At 44.9% G+C, this 18,169-nt stretch overlaps 1 protein-coding gene across 1 annotated transcript in view; it reads left to right on the top strand.

Annotated features, from left to right (window-relative positions):
* The window catches only part of TSPAN7 (tetraspanin 7), a 99,510-nt gene extending 87,622 nt beyond the window's left edge, over positions 1-11,888 (top strand). Inside the window, exons 6-7 of the mRNA XM_086471313.1 lie at positions 4,202-4,285; positions 11,820-11,888. Coding sequence (XP_086327439.1) covers positions 4,202-4,285; positions 11,820-11,888 — 153 coding nt within the window. The remainder of the gene's footprint in view (positions 1-4,201; positions 4,286-11,819) is intronic.
* Positions 11,889-18,169: the final 6,281 nt, after the last annotated feature.

Genomic DNA, 18,169 nt, shown 5'->3' on the forward strand with positions numbered 1-18,169 from the left:
ACAGCACTGCAAGTGGCACATGTGCTCGTCTGCCCTTGGGGGTTAGGTCCGTCAGCGCTTCTCTGCTGGCTCCTGAATGCTGTGGATTTTTGTTGAAGACAAAGACATAGCTAGGTGGAGGGAGGGACGGGTTTTCCTCTTGCTTATGTTCAAACAGTCATTTCAGTGTCGGAGCCTAACTGCCATCCCAGAGAAAACGTGGGTGATGGACAGCAAGCATTGTGGTTGGCTGTCACATTTGCAATGGCTCTTAAAATCTTTGAACTTGTGCTGCTGCAAGCATAGCACAGCCAAAGTGACCCCTCCCTGGGGTCAGCTGAAGGAGCAGGTTGGGGAAACAGGAAGGAAAGGAATAATTGGAGAATAAAAATACAGACAACACAAAGAAAGGGAGAAATAAAAAGAAAATAACGCAGCATATGTAGCAGGCACTGCACTGCAGAAATACAGCTCAAATTACTGCTTTAAGTGCTGGTGCATCATCAGTTCTTTCTCTCTCACTTGAGATTTGCCAGACAGAACTTACAATAGTTTGTTGGTAAAGGGAATGACATTGTGGCCAAATCGCCACGCTAAGTTGCAGCATAGGTTAGTCAGACTTAATGATTATTTTCTTTTCTGTTTTTGTTTTCAGAGTTGAATTTAAAAAAAGAAATAAAAATCCTGAGTAGGTAACAGGGAAAATATGTCTGTCTTCTGTTTCTGTCTTTTTCACCTCAGTCACCTGTGAATCAGGAGGTTGAAGTGGTGGCTGAGCACAGCCTGAAACATCTTTCCTTGAAAACCAGTCAAGTGGACAACATTTTCTAGCATGTATTAAATATATATATATATATATATACACACTAGAGGATTATTTTCCACTAAGCCTTTTCTGTAGTAGTTTAATGAGAGCCACTTGTTGCAGATGTATGTGGAACATTAGTGACGTCCATCTGTTAAGAAACTCACCGTCGCCACCAGCAAAGTAATCTTGCTGGGTTGCATAAGGATAAAGGAGGAGCTGCTCCATTCAGTTGCACATCATGAACCTGTAGTAACTTCCCGTTTTTGTAGAAATGGAGAGAAGATAAGAGGCAGGACAGGGTGGATCTAGGGAATGTGCAGTACGGCCAGCATCTGCTGCAGGCAGAGTGCCTCCTAGGCAGCCCATCTTGACCTTCTGCTTCTGGCCACCTTCCTGGCAGGGAAGCTTTCTGGTGTGACTGGTACTCTACCAGCAGGTCCCACCTTTTCTGGTCAGGATGGTCACACACTCTCAACCTTTCCTGGCTGCATAACTGAGCAGGTGCCATTTGCATTCCCAGCACTGATCTGCTATTTCTCCAAAGTGCCAAGCTTGCTGTGGATGCTCTGCGTGCACAGAGAAATCCCTCTCTAGTTGCAAGTCCCTCTTGGCAAAGGCTAAATTGCAGGAAGCGGCTGAGGGATGAATGAGCTTGTGCTAGTTGAGGGCTAGTAACTCACTTCCAGATCTGCTTGCTCCTAAGCATCTCTCCTGTCAAATGCATGAGGAGTCACCTGCAGAAAAGGACTGCTGATTCCTCAGGAAGCAGTTGACTTAATTACTTGATTTAATTATCTAGGGAAAGTTTGGATGTCCTGTGACATTGTGTCCCATTTTCTGAGATAGCCATTTGTAATCAAAGGTTGTAAAGATTTCTGTTGAGCAGTTGTGAGATCTCAGAGTTGTCCCAGACATTTGAGCAAGGTGGGATGTTTCTGAAAGGGGCATGGGAATACAAAGCAAGCAGGAGGAAATGTTGTGTGGCCCTATGCTTTCACTTCAGATGGGAAGCAAATGTTGTAGCCTCTGACCCAAGCCCCTTGCTCGTCTTGGAAACAGGCACTTTGCTCTCTGTGTGTAGGAGAAAAAGGAAAATACATGTTGTCTGTGTTGTGGAAGACCCTTGTTACCTTTCCCATGGATAAGTTTATTTGCAATACGTTTTTTTGGTGGATCTTACAAAACTATCAGTAAGACAAGATTCTCTATGAGCTAATCAAACTACTAGCAGTTTATGAGGACTAATGATGAATTATCCAGTGAGGATTAAACTAATGATCTAATTGCAGGACTGAAAAACAACATTCCTGGATTTTCTTTGCCAGTTCTGCCACTAACTTGCTTAGTGACCTTGAGTAAATTGTTTAGTGTCTCTGTCTGCTTCTTCATCTCGGGTGGGACTAATACCTAACTTTAAAAGTTATCATTTGGATTAGATAATTAATGTTCATATAGTGCTTTTAATCTTCACAGTTCATTACCAACAAACCTCAAGAACTACTTTCTCTAGAATCTTAATAAAGGAACAGATTTGTGGAGTCAAGAATGGTCAGATACTTGCTAAATTGTCACTTCTGTCCTTTGAATCAGCACCCAGATGTACACACATGGTGCTTCACATACTTCTGTACTGTATATGCAACTCTCGGGTACTTCTTGCACTCTCACTCCATGCGTAGTAAGGACTGAGCAATTAAGCTGTATTTATGCAATGTACTTCAGGAAACAGATTATTGTGATTTGGGAAAACAGTCTTCAAAGGAGGAGAGCAATCAAAACTCTCTCACTTGCATGTTTTTTTAACGAGATCTTCTGTCTCCTTCAAATTACCATTGCTGTTAGATGTTGCATCTCTTGAAGGCTGTTGAACAGAACAGATTTCAGAAAAGCTGGGAGAACATTAAGCCATGTCAGGCAGAATGAAAGCACTGCTTGAGAAATCTAATCTCATTTCATAACATGTAAGACACACACAACTATAGCTGCTTGATGTGTTAAGTAAGCAAGCTTGAATCTGACATAACTGTACACTGTTGTAAGACGTAATTAAGGATTAATATGGACACTTAAACATTCAGAAATGAATTACAGCTGTGCTGGTCCTCAGCTACTATTAGGTTTACCTCGTGATTACTCTCAGGATTAAATAAAATGTCTTCTGATATTATAGAAGAGGTTAAAGAAATGATAAATTTAGTTCATGAATGGCCTGTCTCTAACAAAGGACATTGTCCTTTCCTTCTAGCTGTTATTTTTTACCATCATTTAATGCTTTGAGGTCATGTAAAGAGTTCCTACAGTGTTTGCAGAAGTGAGGGGTGTGTATGGAGGGGGAATGTGGAGATACTTCTCTCTTACGGGATTCCAAACCGGGAAAGGGAACTCACTGTTATTTCTGGTTTTTTACAACTTCTGATAAAGTCACATCAATAAATAAAATGGCTTGGGACCAGCCTTAAGCTGAGAGTGGTGTTGATCATTTGAGGACACGTGGCAAAAGGGGCCAAGAGGTGGCTTTGGATTGTGTGGGCAGATGGGTTAGTCATGAAAGAAAAAGTAGATGTTATCTTTCTTTTTTTTCCTTCAAGTTCTGCATCACTTGCTTAGATTCATTTAGGCATCACAAACTAGGAGAGCTAATTTCAAGTGCTTTTTTGAGGTGTAGAGTAGGTGAGGGGAGAAACTTGGGGAAAACTATCATACTGAGGGGGGCATCTCAAAAAAGCCTATCCAAGAGAAAGGCAGAGATATGTATGAATCTTGTGGCCACAGTGTGGGCTGTGAATTGAGGCATGAGGAAGTAAGTCAGTTCATGGAGTCAGGTCTGAGCTAGAGAGAGAAAATTTGGTTTGGGAAGCAGGACAGGTAATTTTATGTCCAAGAGCACGTGAAGGAAGAAGCTTCATACAAAACCGTTGATAACTTTGTTACATGGTTTAAGTTCATGGATTACTCAGTACCTTGCCTGGTGTCCTTCGACAGGCAAAGGCAAGCGGAATATCTCACTGGACGCCTGAAGCATGCTTGTATTAAATATCTGGAGTATTAGGAAAGCAGCATCATTTATTCATCTTTGACACCTGTATTGTATTATAACATTACCTTATATTGTTACTGGTTTGGTTTCAGGTCAAGGCTTTATTAATGTTTTTTAAAACAATGCGACCTATAAACAAAGACCTATAAAAATGAGTGCAACATCACATTTAGCTTTTAAAAGCACAGAAATACATTTGTTTCTAAAAAGAACTGGTTTTGTCACCACTCAGAATTGCTATTAAATAAAAAGGTGACATCATTGGGAATTACAGCAAAAATATTGTCTAGCCCAAGTCCATTTTAAATGAGAAATTTGTCCGTATGCATTTGTGGCAGGGGAGGTCGATACAAGGAGTGATTATGGTTTTTTTCTAGGGCTGTTATGACTTGGTGACCAGCTTTATGGAGACAAATATGGGAATCATAGCTGGAGTGGCTTTTGGGATTGCGTTCTCACAGGTAAGTGCATAAATGCTTCCCTTCCCCCCTTTTTTCCCCTCTCTCTTTTTCTTTACCCAGACTTCAAGGAAGGAAGGATTATGGAAAGGGACTGAACTCAGCATTCTCATTAGTCCTGAGGTCATCTGTTCATCGATTTTCTTTTTTTCAAGTTAAATGAAGTTTCTCCTTGGGAATATCAGTTACGGTTGAGCTAATGACTAGCTCAAGGAAAACAACTTGTCCCTCCACTGGGTCAAATAGAGGTTAACCCAATAAAACATTGGCTTAAATGGAGCATAAACAGTTAAGAAGACAAATAGCTTATCCATTGTTTGGATAGGCCTCTATCTTCTAAGCACTCTTATTTTTTTCTTAAAGGAGTCTCGAATTCAAATAGGAGTGCACCTTCAGGCCTTCCCGTCCTGGACCTGGAGCCTGGAGGGGGCACCTGGGTTTAGTGACCGATTCTTTTTATTTTCTTCCTTTTAGCATTGAACACTGATCAGAGATCTGCCAAAATCAGATTATTAAACCAACTCCTTCCCTGCACCAAAAAGAGTTTGGCATGGGAGGGACAAGAGGAGAGCTAAGAAGGTGTTTGCTGCTCCCTGATACTCAAACTGCCTTTACCTAGACAGGAGTTGGGAAAACTAAAGGTCTGGTCAGAATCTTCTGATCAAGAAGGGGCAGGAAAACACCTGCATCTTTCAACATGATGCTCCTTTATACTAGTCACTTTGTGTGTGATGGCAAAGACTGTCCTGGAAACATGCAAAAATGAGAGAGAGGGAAACACAGGCAATGCAAAAGTGCTTGCAGAATGGTTCAGGAAAATGCACAGTGATGTGTATGATGCCTGAACCATTTCTACCTGAGAAGAAATCTGCCTTCTCTCTGCAGAGAGTACGTAGTACAACTGCAAATGTCGTTTTCAAAAACTATCATGCAACTTTCATTTGCTTCATTCACACAATATTAAAAATCTGGGTCCTGAGGCAATGCTGAAAATATTAATATATCTGTTGAATGACTTATGTTTATCCAGTGGTTGGAAGAAATGAGGTGCTAGGAAAAATTTATTTGGATTATTCTTAAAACTCATTAATTCAGTTAGCAAGCTGTAGGTTTACACTGTGCTGCACTGGAAGCAAGTGATTTGCCAGTGCTGTTGCTGGTGATGGGCAAGTGAATTAATGGGAGGGCTGTGGTTGCCCTCTTGCCCTTGCTGCCCCGTGTGATCAGCTGGTGCTTGGCTGCAAAGTGTTTTAGTTAGGTCTCCCTGAGATTTAATTTGCTTAGCAGTTACAATGCTCCAGGTTCTTCAGAATAACTGTCCCCAAGCTGTGTGGAAAATGGCCACCACGTCCTCTCGGTCAACATAACCTAAAACTGTTTGGGCTCAGACCAGCTGACTGCCCTGCCTTGGGTATATCTGGAAACCTGATGCCTTGTAGCCTAAGTGTTAGATGCGAGAAGCCCATGATTTGGCCTGTCAGCCTGTTTCATGTACGCCTAAACATTGGTTCCTGATACCGTAGGCCACCCAGAGCATGTGCGTGGGCGTCAGGTCTTCGGGATCCAGAAGCAGTGAAACCAGAAACAACAGTCTGGAGCTGTTGATGCATGGAGCAGGGGGATTTCTGGTTGATTTTTTTTCCAGTAGGCTACTGCGGTTTTTGTCGAATGGTCACAGTTGTCTTGATACTCATCTCTAACCTTGATTATGGCTTGATTACTGCTATAGGACTCTCAGATCTTATTTCAGTTCGGTTTCTAGACAGCCAGAAGGCTATAAAGCATCTTTTTAAATGCCTCATGCAAAACCATCCAAAAGAAAAATGGGATGAGTAGAATTTCACAGTTCATATGCTGCTGGCGCCAATGCCTCAGTCAGGACCAATGCTACCTGAAAGCCTTTAATCAGTGTATCGTACATGCAACAGGCAAAATATCATCTTAGCTTGCCTGAAAGTTGTTTGCAGCTGGGAGAGAGACTGTAGGAAGAGCGCAGCTGGAATTGTGAGTGTTTTGGCACGTGTCTGGATGTTTACTCTGGGTCACCCGTTGTTCGTGAGCTCGATACAAGAAGGCGGGTGGGCAGAGCGTGGCCCCTGCAACAAGAGCCCTTTGGCACAAGGCGAGATGAGTGTGACAGGCTGCAGGCAGCACGGGGGGGAAGACACTTTGCTGCTGTGGCTCCAAGTGAAAACTGAAGTATGTTTTGATGTGGTGTCAGCAGCTCACGCTGCTTGATGGCAGTGAGTGCCCTGCTGCCAGCTGGGGATGTCATTCCCCTGCGTAAGTGCAAGGCTCTGGCAGTCCAAGTACATATCCAGCTGCTTGTGGTGTTTGCGAATGTGTAAAAAGGAGAAGAGAGAGGATGCCAGGGGAGAAAAATGCAGTGTGAAGAATAGAAGGTGGCCAGTTACAATTTACTGCCTAATCTGTTTTGCTGGACCCAATTAGGGACGGTGTTTACAAATTGATTTCAGGTTAACTGTGGCTGGCAGTAATGCCAGGCATCGCTCCAGCTGTGGGCGAGGTTTCGCTGTTCCTACTGAGAATAGGTTTAATCTAAATAAAAGACAAATTAGATCATGTTGCTCTTCTGCAGTAAAGCATGCTCAAGGGCCTTTCCTTCACATGATTTGTTAGGTGTTGACTAGCATGGGGAATGTGCTGATCCCCAGAAATAGGGAAAGTTGATGTAATGGCATTGCACATCTTACAGGCCTGGCACAGATCTCCCAATCAGAGTCAGAGTTTTAAAAGAACTGCTGTGTTGCTGACATTGTCTGCACTGCTCCTCGGGTTTGAAATAATAACAATAAAACACAATTTGATTGTTTTTGGACTCAGATGCAAAAGCTGACTTCCCGCTGGAATAATTTCAGTTTAGCAGGTGCTCTTCAGAGCGGCAAAATGATCGCTGTGTTGTGCCCAACAGAGAATAAAATTACCCAAGCAGCATTGATGATGAAAAGTTTTGCCTAGATAAAACTGCAGTGCAGGCGTTGGCTTAAGGGATGCAAGAGACAGAGTCTGGAGGGGTTTATAGATTGTGGTTGCAGTAGAGTCCCTGAGTAGGGGAGTCCCAGTGCAGTGTTAAGGCTAAATTATTCCCTTTGTACTGAAGGACTGGAAGTCACGTGTTCTCCACATGCTCAAAACCAGTTGTTGAGCATGCATTGTTCCTATCATTTGAAGACACATTCTCGGGTGGCTGCAGTCCCTCTACAGTGCAACATCCACCCGCCCTCTTTACTGTCAGTGTTGATGTGAGTAGCTCTGCCTGACTGTGGGTGCCGTTCTGGTGCAGACATCATCCACCTTGTCTGCTGCAACTGCTGTCTGAGTATAGGGAGTCTGAGGCTTGGCCCTGCACAGGATTACACCTCTGTCACCCCTTGCCACCAGGGTTAGGGAGTGGGGTCCATATCAGGATCCATTATGTGACTTGAAATCTAATATAAGACTGGGATGCTTCTAAAGACTAATCACGCTGCATTCAGCATGGAAATAGGACCTGTGCTGGAGGCATACCATGGCACAGGAGGCTGACTCAGGTAAGCAACATGTGACATAGAAAATTCTCTCTTCTACGTTAGAGCCAGGGAACCTGGATGCTTGGAGATTTGCATTTTGAGAATATGGCAAGGTAAATCATTGAGCTAAACAATTATTCCTGACAGATAAAAAACCCCCAGTTTTAGCTTACCTGATCTGCTGATGAGTTCCGAGTTAGTTCAACACATTTCTATTCATAGAAATTCTCTCAAAGAATGAGAAATTATGAAGATACGAAGACCCAAAATAAAATGGAAATTCAAATTGCACTTCAGTTTCTCTTCAGTGTAATAAGATGTAATAACAATGTCATGCAGTACAGCTTCCAGTCAATGTTAACTCCTGCAAAATAACTATATTAAAAAGCCAGTTATCATGTATACCATAGGAGATAAGATTGCTAGGAGGTTGCTGTGGATGGATTTCAATGGTCAGAACTGAGATATGCCTGAGATGACTCCTGGAAACCATGGAGAGATGAAGAACTCACGCACTGCATTGTGCTCTCTGGAATGACGTTTGGCCAACAGGATGTCAGTATAGGAGACGCACCTGAGGGGTGTGGGTTTCCCAGTGCTCTAAACTAAAGAATTTGCCAGCATTTTCAAGTTTCCTGCGGCAAGACCAGAGCTTCCAAGGCAAACTCTCAGTTTTCCATGTAGTAGTTCAGAAGATCAAGGTAATCTTGGAAAGAAGGGAAGAAAGGGGGAAAGTGAGAGAGAATACAAATGCAGAACCAAGTCTGGCATCTTAGCAGTCAAAAAAACTGGGACTATAAAATAAAATAAATTAAATTAGTAAGTGGATAAAAGATGAGATGGGGCATTTGAGAGACAATGGGAGCAAAGGGAAATGAATGCAACTTCTAGCAGCTAGTTTCTTTGCGGGAATCCTTTTATGCTGATTCCTCTGGTTTTTCAAAGGAGCCACGGGGACCTGCTGCGCAATAGGATAAGGGGCTTCCTCCCGTCTGAGGAGCAGAGGTTGTAAGTGATCAAGCAAATGCAGAGAGCTGGGGGGGGGGGGGTGGAGAGTGCTCATTTGTGGTTCGCAGACTGGGAGCCTCTAACCTGATTTAAATGCAGAGGGCTGTAGTTACGAATGTAATGAAAGAGCACTGTGAGGAAAATTCAGCAACTTAATATGGTATTGTCCCTTCTTGGCTACAAGAGGGACAGTGCTCTTGTGGTTAAATGTGGAAGTCTATACACCTTGGAAAATACATGTTTTTATATGTGTTCAAAGTGTTTCAAAGGTATTTATTATAGCTCTGCTATGTCTTTGTAATAGCTAGAAACGCTGTATAAAATGTGTATGCAATGGCTTGATATGCATGCCATTATTTTTGAAATACCAAAGTTTAATACTATGGTACTATAACCGCTTAAATACGTAAACCAGCATATGGTCAGAGTCAGGAATTAATAAGTGGGCCAAAGATCAGAAAGATACATTCATATGTAACCTGCTATTTGTCTTACAAGTGACTTGAGTATAAGTCAAAACATTGTCACATGCCTGCAAATGCTACAAAGCTTAGACACACTGATTATTAGAGTTGCAGCCTGTGTAAAACAAAAGAATCCCTAATTAAAGGTAGCTGGGGAGGTCTGCTACAGCTGAAGGGGGAAAGAAAAGCCCATGACTTCCTATTTATATGGTCTGCAGCATCTTTCCCCTTGTAAACCTGATACAAGCAGCAGATTGTGGTCAGGGACAACAATGGCCATTATCTGGGTGCTTGTGGTGGGAAATAATGCGTATCTCGTGGTACAGGCATTGGAAAAAAAACCCAGTTCAATGTAAGTGTGTTGTTGGCCATTGTAGGATGAGGGAGGAAATTGGGTCTGCACTGGAATTTGCTCACTGAAACTAAATAGGATGAAATATGCAGTGAAGTTCATCCTAATGAAGAACACAGTAAGGCAGAGAAGTAACTTCTGAGACCAGCTGAGGAAGGTGAGAAAAGACCGAAAGTTACCACACACAGAAAAGTGATAGCAAAGCGGGTGGGACAGGGCCACCCGGAGGCACTGACTCTGTTCTGCCTGTCAAAGCATGGAGAAATACATACCATTCTCCAAAACAGAAATCTCATTCTCCGAAATGGAGCTGAGCTAAAGAAACTTCAGTCAAGTCAGCAGTGGGAGTGTCAAAGCCTCTCCAGTAAACCCACAGAATGTGGTGGGTTTTCAGCAACACTTTCCAAACTGCCAAATTGATAAAATCATCCTCCTGGTGACTGGAGTATTTAAGCATGGATGTCCGAAGCTAAGCCAGACAATGCTGGCATCCTCATCATTGCCAGTCTGTGGACTACTGGGCAACTGTGTGAGCACTCCAGCTACCAAATAAGTTTCCTGCTTGAACACTCGTCTAGAGAAGTTCAGTAGAAAAGGCATCAAGGCTAAAATGTCTTCTTGGTATCAAGTGAGATTTTCAAGGCTGAGGAGGGTTTTCAGCACTGACATCTCTTTTGGCAACTGAAAACACAGCCCCTGAAGCCCAGTAGCTTAGGTTTTTATTGTAGGTTGGTCAGGAGGTGTTAGCTGTGCCCCACATCTAGTTATAACCAAGGCGGTGTCATCCTTGGTATTTGGTGCCAAAATCAGGGGGTGCATGTGAGGGACAGTGGGAGTTCATCCTGCTATTAAAGGTGACTCTGTGCCCTTTTGAGGTGCCCAGAACAGTTCTGGTGGACACTGAAACAAGAGAGGGAGCGAATTTCTGGCAAATGAAGCGTGGCCTGACCAGGAATGTGACATCTTAGAGGCAGAAAACAGTTTATCTGGATTTGAGGTACCCTGGCTTGGTCTTGCTCTGGGCTGATGCCAGCCCAAATCAAGCAATTGGCTGGTAGAGAAGATGTATATTTTGATGATGATCGTGTTAACAGGGAGCACCGACAGCCTAGGGGAAAGGACACGCAATCCCAAGCATGAAATAGAAGAAGGAGCCAGTTTGGATGAGCAGCCAGCCAGGCGTTATCTACGCATGCTCTGCGGAGCCTGAGGGAGCTCCACTGCCGCCGAAAGGTTGTGATCCCCCTCCTTAAGCCCCGCTCCCTTGCGATGCACTCTGCCTGCAGCAGAAGGAGAGGGGCAGAGGTGGTGCCCTGCGGACATGGGCAAGGCGGCTGGAGCAGCTGGGATAGCCCTTGCTTGGAGCCAGGGCCAGGGCAGGCTGGTCCGTCTGCAGAGACGGCCCTCTCACCTCCGCACCCCCGTAGCCAGGGATGAGCTGTAACAATCTGGATATGCTCATGAGTTAATTAATTGACCAATCCAAATGAGAAAAGCGAGGTTGAATTATTTATAGTATATTAACGCTGTTGGCATATGCAGCAAATGCTAACAAACTGCGATAGGCAAAACGTTGAAATGACTGAGTGCTTATTGACGAGTGGAAGCCAGGGATCTGTTTTCAATAATCGGAGTGACAGCCAAGGGAATAGTGAAAGACTTTTTTATTTATTTATTTCCAGATTTATAACGCTCATTTCTCCGATGCTGCATCATCTGTAAAGAAAGCGTAACCACTCTGGGGCATTAGGAAGCTTTTCCCCCACACACTGCTAACAAAGTTAAGGGGGTCGCCAGCTCCCAGTGGTGGTGGGTGGTGGTGAGTGGTGGTGAGGGACCCAGGTGGGTGAAACGCCAGTGATAGTATGCTGATACCCCCGCCAATTTACCCATCCACGTCTGACTTGGCCAGACAATGACAATGGGATTGGAAAGTGGGAAAAATGCACGCTGCCTATCAAATAAATACGCTCCAATAAAAATCAAGAGGAAGATCCGACAAAGAAAGACGGGAGATTTTAATGCCGTTTTTCTGATTAGAGCAATGCTTAAAATAGGGCATAAATATGTTGTGCATAATAACTCCAGAACATAAAATCTTTGCTTCCCATGGCCTCTCCTTTGCTCTGCGTTCATTTAATTTAACTTAAATTCTCTTCTACTTCTTCTCTTGTCTGGAACAGTTGATCGGGATGCTGCTGGCATGCTGTCTTTCCCGGTTTATTACTGCTAACCAGTACGAGATGGTGTAACAAGGTGAGCTTCCCCCGATTTCCATGCAGTATGCTGTATACGGCCCGGTATATTGTCGTGGCTGTGCTGCTTCTGCTGAAGATAGCAGGCAAGTTTTAGATCCTCAGCATGTTTGTCGAGAATTAAGTCTTCCCATGGGATTCTTTGCTTTGGAATTTTCATCCCAGTAGCCTGTCTGGTGGGAAGACAAGGGGGAAATGTACTGTTGAATGTTCTGTCATTTCAGTTTTCTTCTTGAAAAGAGAGGGCAAAATACCTGCCATGAACACTGTCAGCAACCAAAGTGACCCACTGGTGGTTTTTTTATCTCCCCTACTCTCTAGTCTTTCAGAAGTGTGAAGTCCAGAGCCTGTCTGAAGATCAGGAGCTGCAGAATTGGAGAAAGACTGATATGAATGTTATAGCACACACTGTCTCTCGCACGCACGCACGCACGCACACCCACACCCCACAAGCAAGCACGTGCGCGCGCACACTCGCACCCCACTTCCCGAACTCTGTCCCATGCGTAGTGTACCATTCTGTGAAGTACCGCGGTGCCACCCAGAGCAGCCGAGACCCCTCGGCCTCCGGACCCAGACCCCATCCCCGTGGCTCGGCGTAGGACGGCACCGTATGTATGTTCTTGGTCACACAGTAGTTGCATCGTAAGTTAACAAAGGTAATTCATTAACAGCATTGATCGGGCTGTGCATGTAGTGACTGGAGGGCATAATTAGCCATTCACCATGGTTAATAAGTGTTGCACACGTTCATATAAACCGGTATATGAAATATATATTCTTTTGGGTTTATCTTAATTTCTTGTTTTGTTTATTGCTTTACTAAGGTTTTCATCCTTTCCCCCTTCCCTGCGCCTGCCACCCTTCCCCAAAAACAAAGGAATCAGCAACATAACATAAAGATACTTGAAAATGATGTTAAAATGTTGTGCTTGAAGGGAACCGTTATTCCTGATGTTCTTCTACATCTTTGATTCTTACTCAGTGTTGTATGCCTAGTGCGTATCCCGGTAGGCTTTGTCTAGTGCATTTTGCCTCTGAACCTGATCCTGTGTAATACTGTTATTAAGCTGTGTTGTTGCTTACTGTGAAGGCAGGAATTTTGCTTCCTTTATTTTTATTAGGTAGTTATGAACTAATTGAACTGTGCTGTACTGCGGCCTTCATACTTTTTTCCTGTTCTTTCTTTTTCTTTCTTTTTGCATTGAGGTTGCAGCCACCAAATACATTGTTGAATCAAATGGAAATAAAAACACACACAGACAAAAAAAATCACAAAAAAAAAACAGGCATATGAAATATTTTTGGGGGGAAAGCAAAAGTTTAAAACCTTTTTAAAAAAATATGACTTTTTTAATAATGCCTCTGTCTAGCATGCCAACGAGAATGCATTGATATTGTGAGTATTTGTGATATACGTATTAATAAATGGAACCATTACAGATTTCTATCTGCTTCTTTTTCATTCTTTAGTTGTAACAAAACTCTTTCAAGGGGAGAAGTGAACATGAAACACAAGTGCACGCCTTGGAGTGACATGTCTTTATGCAGATTTTAACAACTAACTGGCTTGTGTCAGAAAAATGTTACTACCCTAGGGAAAAAAAGAGAAAGAGCTGGAATTGTTTCAAAACTCCTAGAAAAGCCTTCCACAGCTGGTTTCATCACATGACAAATACATACCCTCTGCTTTGCAATTTTTCTTCTCGTGACTGATAACGATCTGCAGTGTTTAATTATCCCGTCCTTAGCACTGTGCGTGATTTTGGCATTAAGCACTCCTCTGATTTTGGTGAGGGTAGGGAGAAGAGGGATTTGGGGTTGCAGGGTGTGGGTAATCACCATCTTTGCTGTTTTCATGGAAAGGCAGGCGCTTACCTCTTTCTCATTTGAATATGTGAAGTGTTGAAGATCTGATGGAAAGTCCATGAAAGTTTAAACCTGGAAGTTTTGGACTGAGCCCTTACATTGGCAACACGGACAGAGAAGAAGACTTGAGAAGGGAAGCCCTGTAGCCTTCTGGCTGTGGAGGAGCTGTGCAGCGCCTGTGTCCGCACAGGCCCTGCAGCTGCCGGCGTCCCAGCCCGTCCTCCACCCGTCTGTCCATCCATCAGTGCCACCCACCCGGATACTGCGACCCTGCACCCATGAGGGTCTGACCTGCGTGGTGGCTCCAGCATCAGCTCCTGATGAACCTTTGAGTGGTGCTGGCATGGTCGGCACACTCTCACCCACAACTATACAAGGGCTTGCAGCTGCCTGGGCAAAATCCTGTCGGCATGTGCCGAGGTGGCATATCTTAAAAACCATGGTGGCATCTTTGGCTTTATTCAGAGAGCACTTCCAAAGCAGGGAAGAGAAATATGAGATTTGTAAATAAGAGAAGAGGAAGCTGGCCCACAAATTTAAACCTGCCCTCAGTAAAGCATCTGCCATGAGGGAGTGGGCCATCTTTAGACATGGAGAACTCCCATACAGGTCCTGTGTAAATGCTGGGCAGTTTGTGTGTGCTTTGCTGGGGACAAAGCTGCTGGGCACAGGTCACAGCACTCACATTTGCAGTCCCTTCTGAGGGCTTAAAAACAGTCGCAGCCGCTCGCTCGGTTGCTGGGGCTACACGGTGCTGGAGCGATGCCCTTCTTCTGCAGGCACAGGAAGTTTGTGGGGGGATGTTTTTCCACACCAGAAAGAACTGGCCTACCAGCTGCCCCAGTTTCCCTCCCCTATTCATCCCAAGTCAGGTCTCCCCTGCCTCACAGAGGGGAGGGAGGGGGGGTGAGGTTGCTGCCTCCTCCCTCAGGAGCCACCGCCGACCTTCCGGAGTGGAAAAGCACCAGCCTCTCCTCGGTTTTCTTTCCCCTTTTTTTTTTTTTTCCTCCTTTTTCCTGAAAGAAAGAGTTGTTTGTGCCAAGAGCTGTTTCTTTTGAAGATGCTGATGTTGGGTGACAGGTCAGCAGGCCACCAAACTGCTCCAGCTTGCCTGTCCCCATTCAGTAAAGCGTGTGCTCAGCTTTAAGGGTAGCGCTGAATTAAATCCATTCAGCAAAGCCCTTCAGTGCATGCTCAATTGTTTCCTTCAGCCCAGCAGCACTCCTGCTTGTATGTGGTAGGTGTGTTAATTGGGCTCTTGACAGCTTCCATGGAGAGGATCAGGCTGCTGAAGGACCCACCAAGGGCTTCCTCAGCGAAATCCCCCTGGCTCGGGCTGGGGCTACGCAGGAGTGCCGGCAGGGAGGGTTGCACTAGCTGGCACCATGGCATCCCCTGCCCTGAGTGCAGCATCCCTGTGCTTCCATACCTCCCTCCTGGAGGGAGAAGCATGGCGATGGAAAGGAAACAAAACCAGAGCTGCTGAGTGTGGGTTAATGTCAGCTGGGCACAGACGTGCAGGATTTTACCTCCAGAGGTGAAGCTGCCACGGGGCACCAGGGGGGCTTTGCCTCAGTGGCTGTGGTCTGCCCTCTGGCATGAACCAAATCAGTGGCAGAAGGGACTGGCTCCTGCTGTGCGGGGCTGGCTCTGGCTGCCTGATCCCTCCCCAAGCAAATTGCTTTCACTGCCGTCACCGGACCTGAGTTGGGCAAAAGAAGGGTGGGCAGGTTTGGGAGTCAAAGCAGGTGATGGGGTGACTGGATAAGTCCCAGGAAGGGTGGGAGGAATGGGGCATGGATGAGGAGAGTGGGAGTTGGAGCGGGACTGTGGGAGGAGGAAAAAGGGGCATTGAGACCACCTCATTTTGGTCCCAGTGAGCTGCTAGCTTGGTTTGGCTTCAAGGTGGACCAGCAGCCTTAGCTGGCACGTGCATCTCATCCTGAGCTGCCTCCCAGGGCTTGCTTCTGCTGAGAAGGACAGCCTCTAGCACTGCTGACAGGATAATATGTTGCTGTGAAGGTGATTTTTCACAGCAGCATCAAACTGCAGTTCTGGGAGCAGGCGGCCGTGCTGGAGCGTCTTGCTGGCTGCCGCCATCCGTGGGTAAGCATCGCTGCGGAGGAGTCTGGCTTTGCAGGGCTGCTTACGGGATTTCAGCCTCTTGCTCCTCGGACGACCCAATACAGGGGCTAAAATGATTTTTGTCTTCTGTGGCTCTTCCCCTTGACTTTAATGGCTCATTATTGTTTAAGATAATTTTAAGATTAGCAAATTAATTTGCTGCCAGCCAAGCTCCGTGCATAAAAGACCTGGCATCCCACTGAAGGGGCAGGACTGATCGGGATGTCAGACTTCTACAAGGGCTGAGTTAGGGCTGCTTTGGTACGAACCTGTGTGATAAGAATAGAAATCAACATACAAATGACACTTCTGCTTTTTTGTAAGTAAAAGTGTTTTGCCCCCCAAATGTGTAAAATCTGGTCAACTTTCTGCAAGCTGCTTTTACCGTCTTGGCCTGATTTTGAAGAAAAAAGCTGTTGCTTTTCCCTTTGGCTTGTCATTGCACCTGTTCCTGTTGCAGCCAGGAAACATTTTATTCAAAGGACCTTTCGTTTTTGTCTGGTGTGACCGGAGATATTTGGTACATGCAAGCTCATTAAAAGCAAGCCATGCTGAGGCAGCAACTCCTCAAGCTCTGGAGTCTGTTCTGCTCCGTAGTAACTGCAGTGTGGCTATTTTCGGTCTCAGCTGAAGCTATCTATGGGTGACAGCGAGTGCTTATTTTAGATTGCAGTCCTTCCATGCAATTGATAACCAGGGTGTGTAGATACACACATACACATATATAACATCCCTGGTGCGCTAAACAACAGTGTAACTCCTAATGTGACATACATTCCCAATGCAACTACTCAACTACCAGAAAGCTATTTTTTATCCACCATACTCATATGACACGGTCTTTTGGCCAAGATTTTCAGAAGCAGTAGATTTTGGGCAACCAAAAATGTTGCCAAAATGCTCTAGTGCTTAGAAAGTGCTGAGCAACCTATCTTTTCGGAATCCAGCCCTTTTGAAGCCTCTCAGGGCACTCAGAAGCAAAAAGCCATTTTTGAAAGCCTTATCTGTTCTTAAAATGGAGATTATTCATCCAAGTAAAAAAATTAATATTTTTTTTTAATTGTGATTATTTCCAGAGGGGAAACAAAGACAGCTTTCTGGCTTGCATGGAAGCCGTGGTTTTTATGCTTTACCTTCTTGACTACAGAGTCAGAAAACATGATGCGAGAGACGGCTGATGCCCAGTAGGAGAACTGCTGGGGTGGAGAAAAAAGAGCAAAAAATATACATAAGCTTCTTTTTTTTCAGGCAAAAGGGTTTGAAATGGGAAGTATTTCAACCTGATCTTGTGTCCAACATGGTGGTGCAGCAACCTCCAGCTCCAAGCTGAGCAGGCTCAGTAGTTCAGGCCTGCAGCAGAGGGGTCTGCAGTCTGGTCCAGAGGGGGCTGTTGCCTGCCAGGACACTTCTTGTGTCCTCCTGATGGTGAGAGAAGCCTTTTGTGAGAGTCCACAGGCATCAGATGGCTAGAAACTACAGCGGTGCACATGCAATGAAATTCATGACCAATGTCAATCCATGACACTACGTGAGGCTTTGCAGGAGCAGTTTGACACTGTCAGTTTCCTACTCTGGCTCCCACAGGCTTACCATGCTTCTGTGGGATTTACCTTTGATATTGTGTTTGTAAGTTATTGCTTGCTCAAAAGAACTGGTTAGTGCCTATGTTGATTATTTGATATCTTCGGCCTTGTAGTTATTTGTAATGAAAAGCAAACAAAAAATTGCCCAGAATTTTCTTCATCCTGGAGTTCAGTGTGACCCAAATGTCAGATGAATGAGTCCTTCTTCCAAGTGTAGGAAGTGATCCATTGAACCTGTGGGTTATTGCTGTGTGTTACTCCGTTTACCTTCATGCAATCCTGGTACTTGCAGGGCTGAGGACTGCCTTCTCCCTGCAGGCGAGGTGGAATTCAGCCCTGCGGGGAACCAGCCTGAGCCCTGTGAGCTCCCTCTGCCACACCAGCACCAACAACCTGCCAAAATCAATGCCATGCCTTGGGGGAGTACAGAAAACAGGTCTGCACCTGCTGTGTGGAAGCATGAGGCAGCGTGAAGGTATGAGACTCAGAAAACCCTGGTTGGCACCACAACAAGCTCGAGCACTGAACTGGGGCGTAGACTGGCGTAGTCCACTGGTCTTGGTAATGGTGGGGTATCTCGTAGTGCTTCTCTGGATAACCTAGGTGCTCCCTGCTTGTTTGGACTATGCATTTTAAGTGCTACAATATATAAGGGAAATCAAAAAGCCAATCAAAATCATCTCTGTGAGACCCATTCAATAA

The sequence above is a fragment of the Leptosomus discolor genome, chromosome 1 (genome assembly GCF_034619465.1).
Source record: "Leptosomus discolor isolate bLepDis1 chromosome 1, bLepDis1.hap2, whole genome shotgun sequence".
Taxonomy (NCBI): domain Eukaryota; kingdom Metazoa; phylum Chordata; class Aves; order Leptosomiformes; family Leptosomidae; genus Leptosomus; species Leptosomus discolor.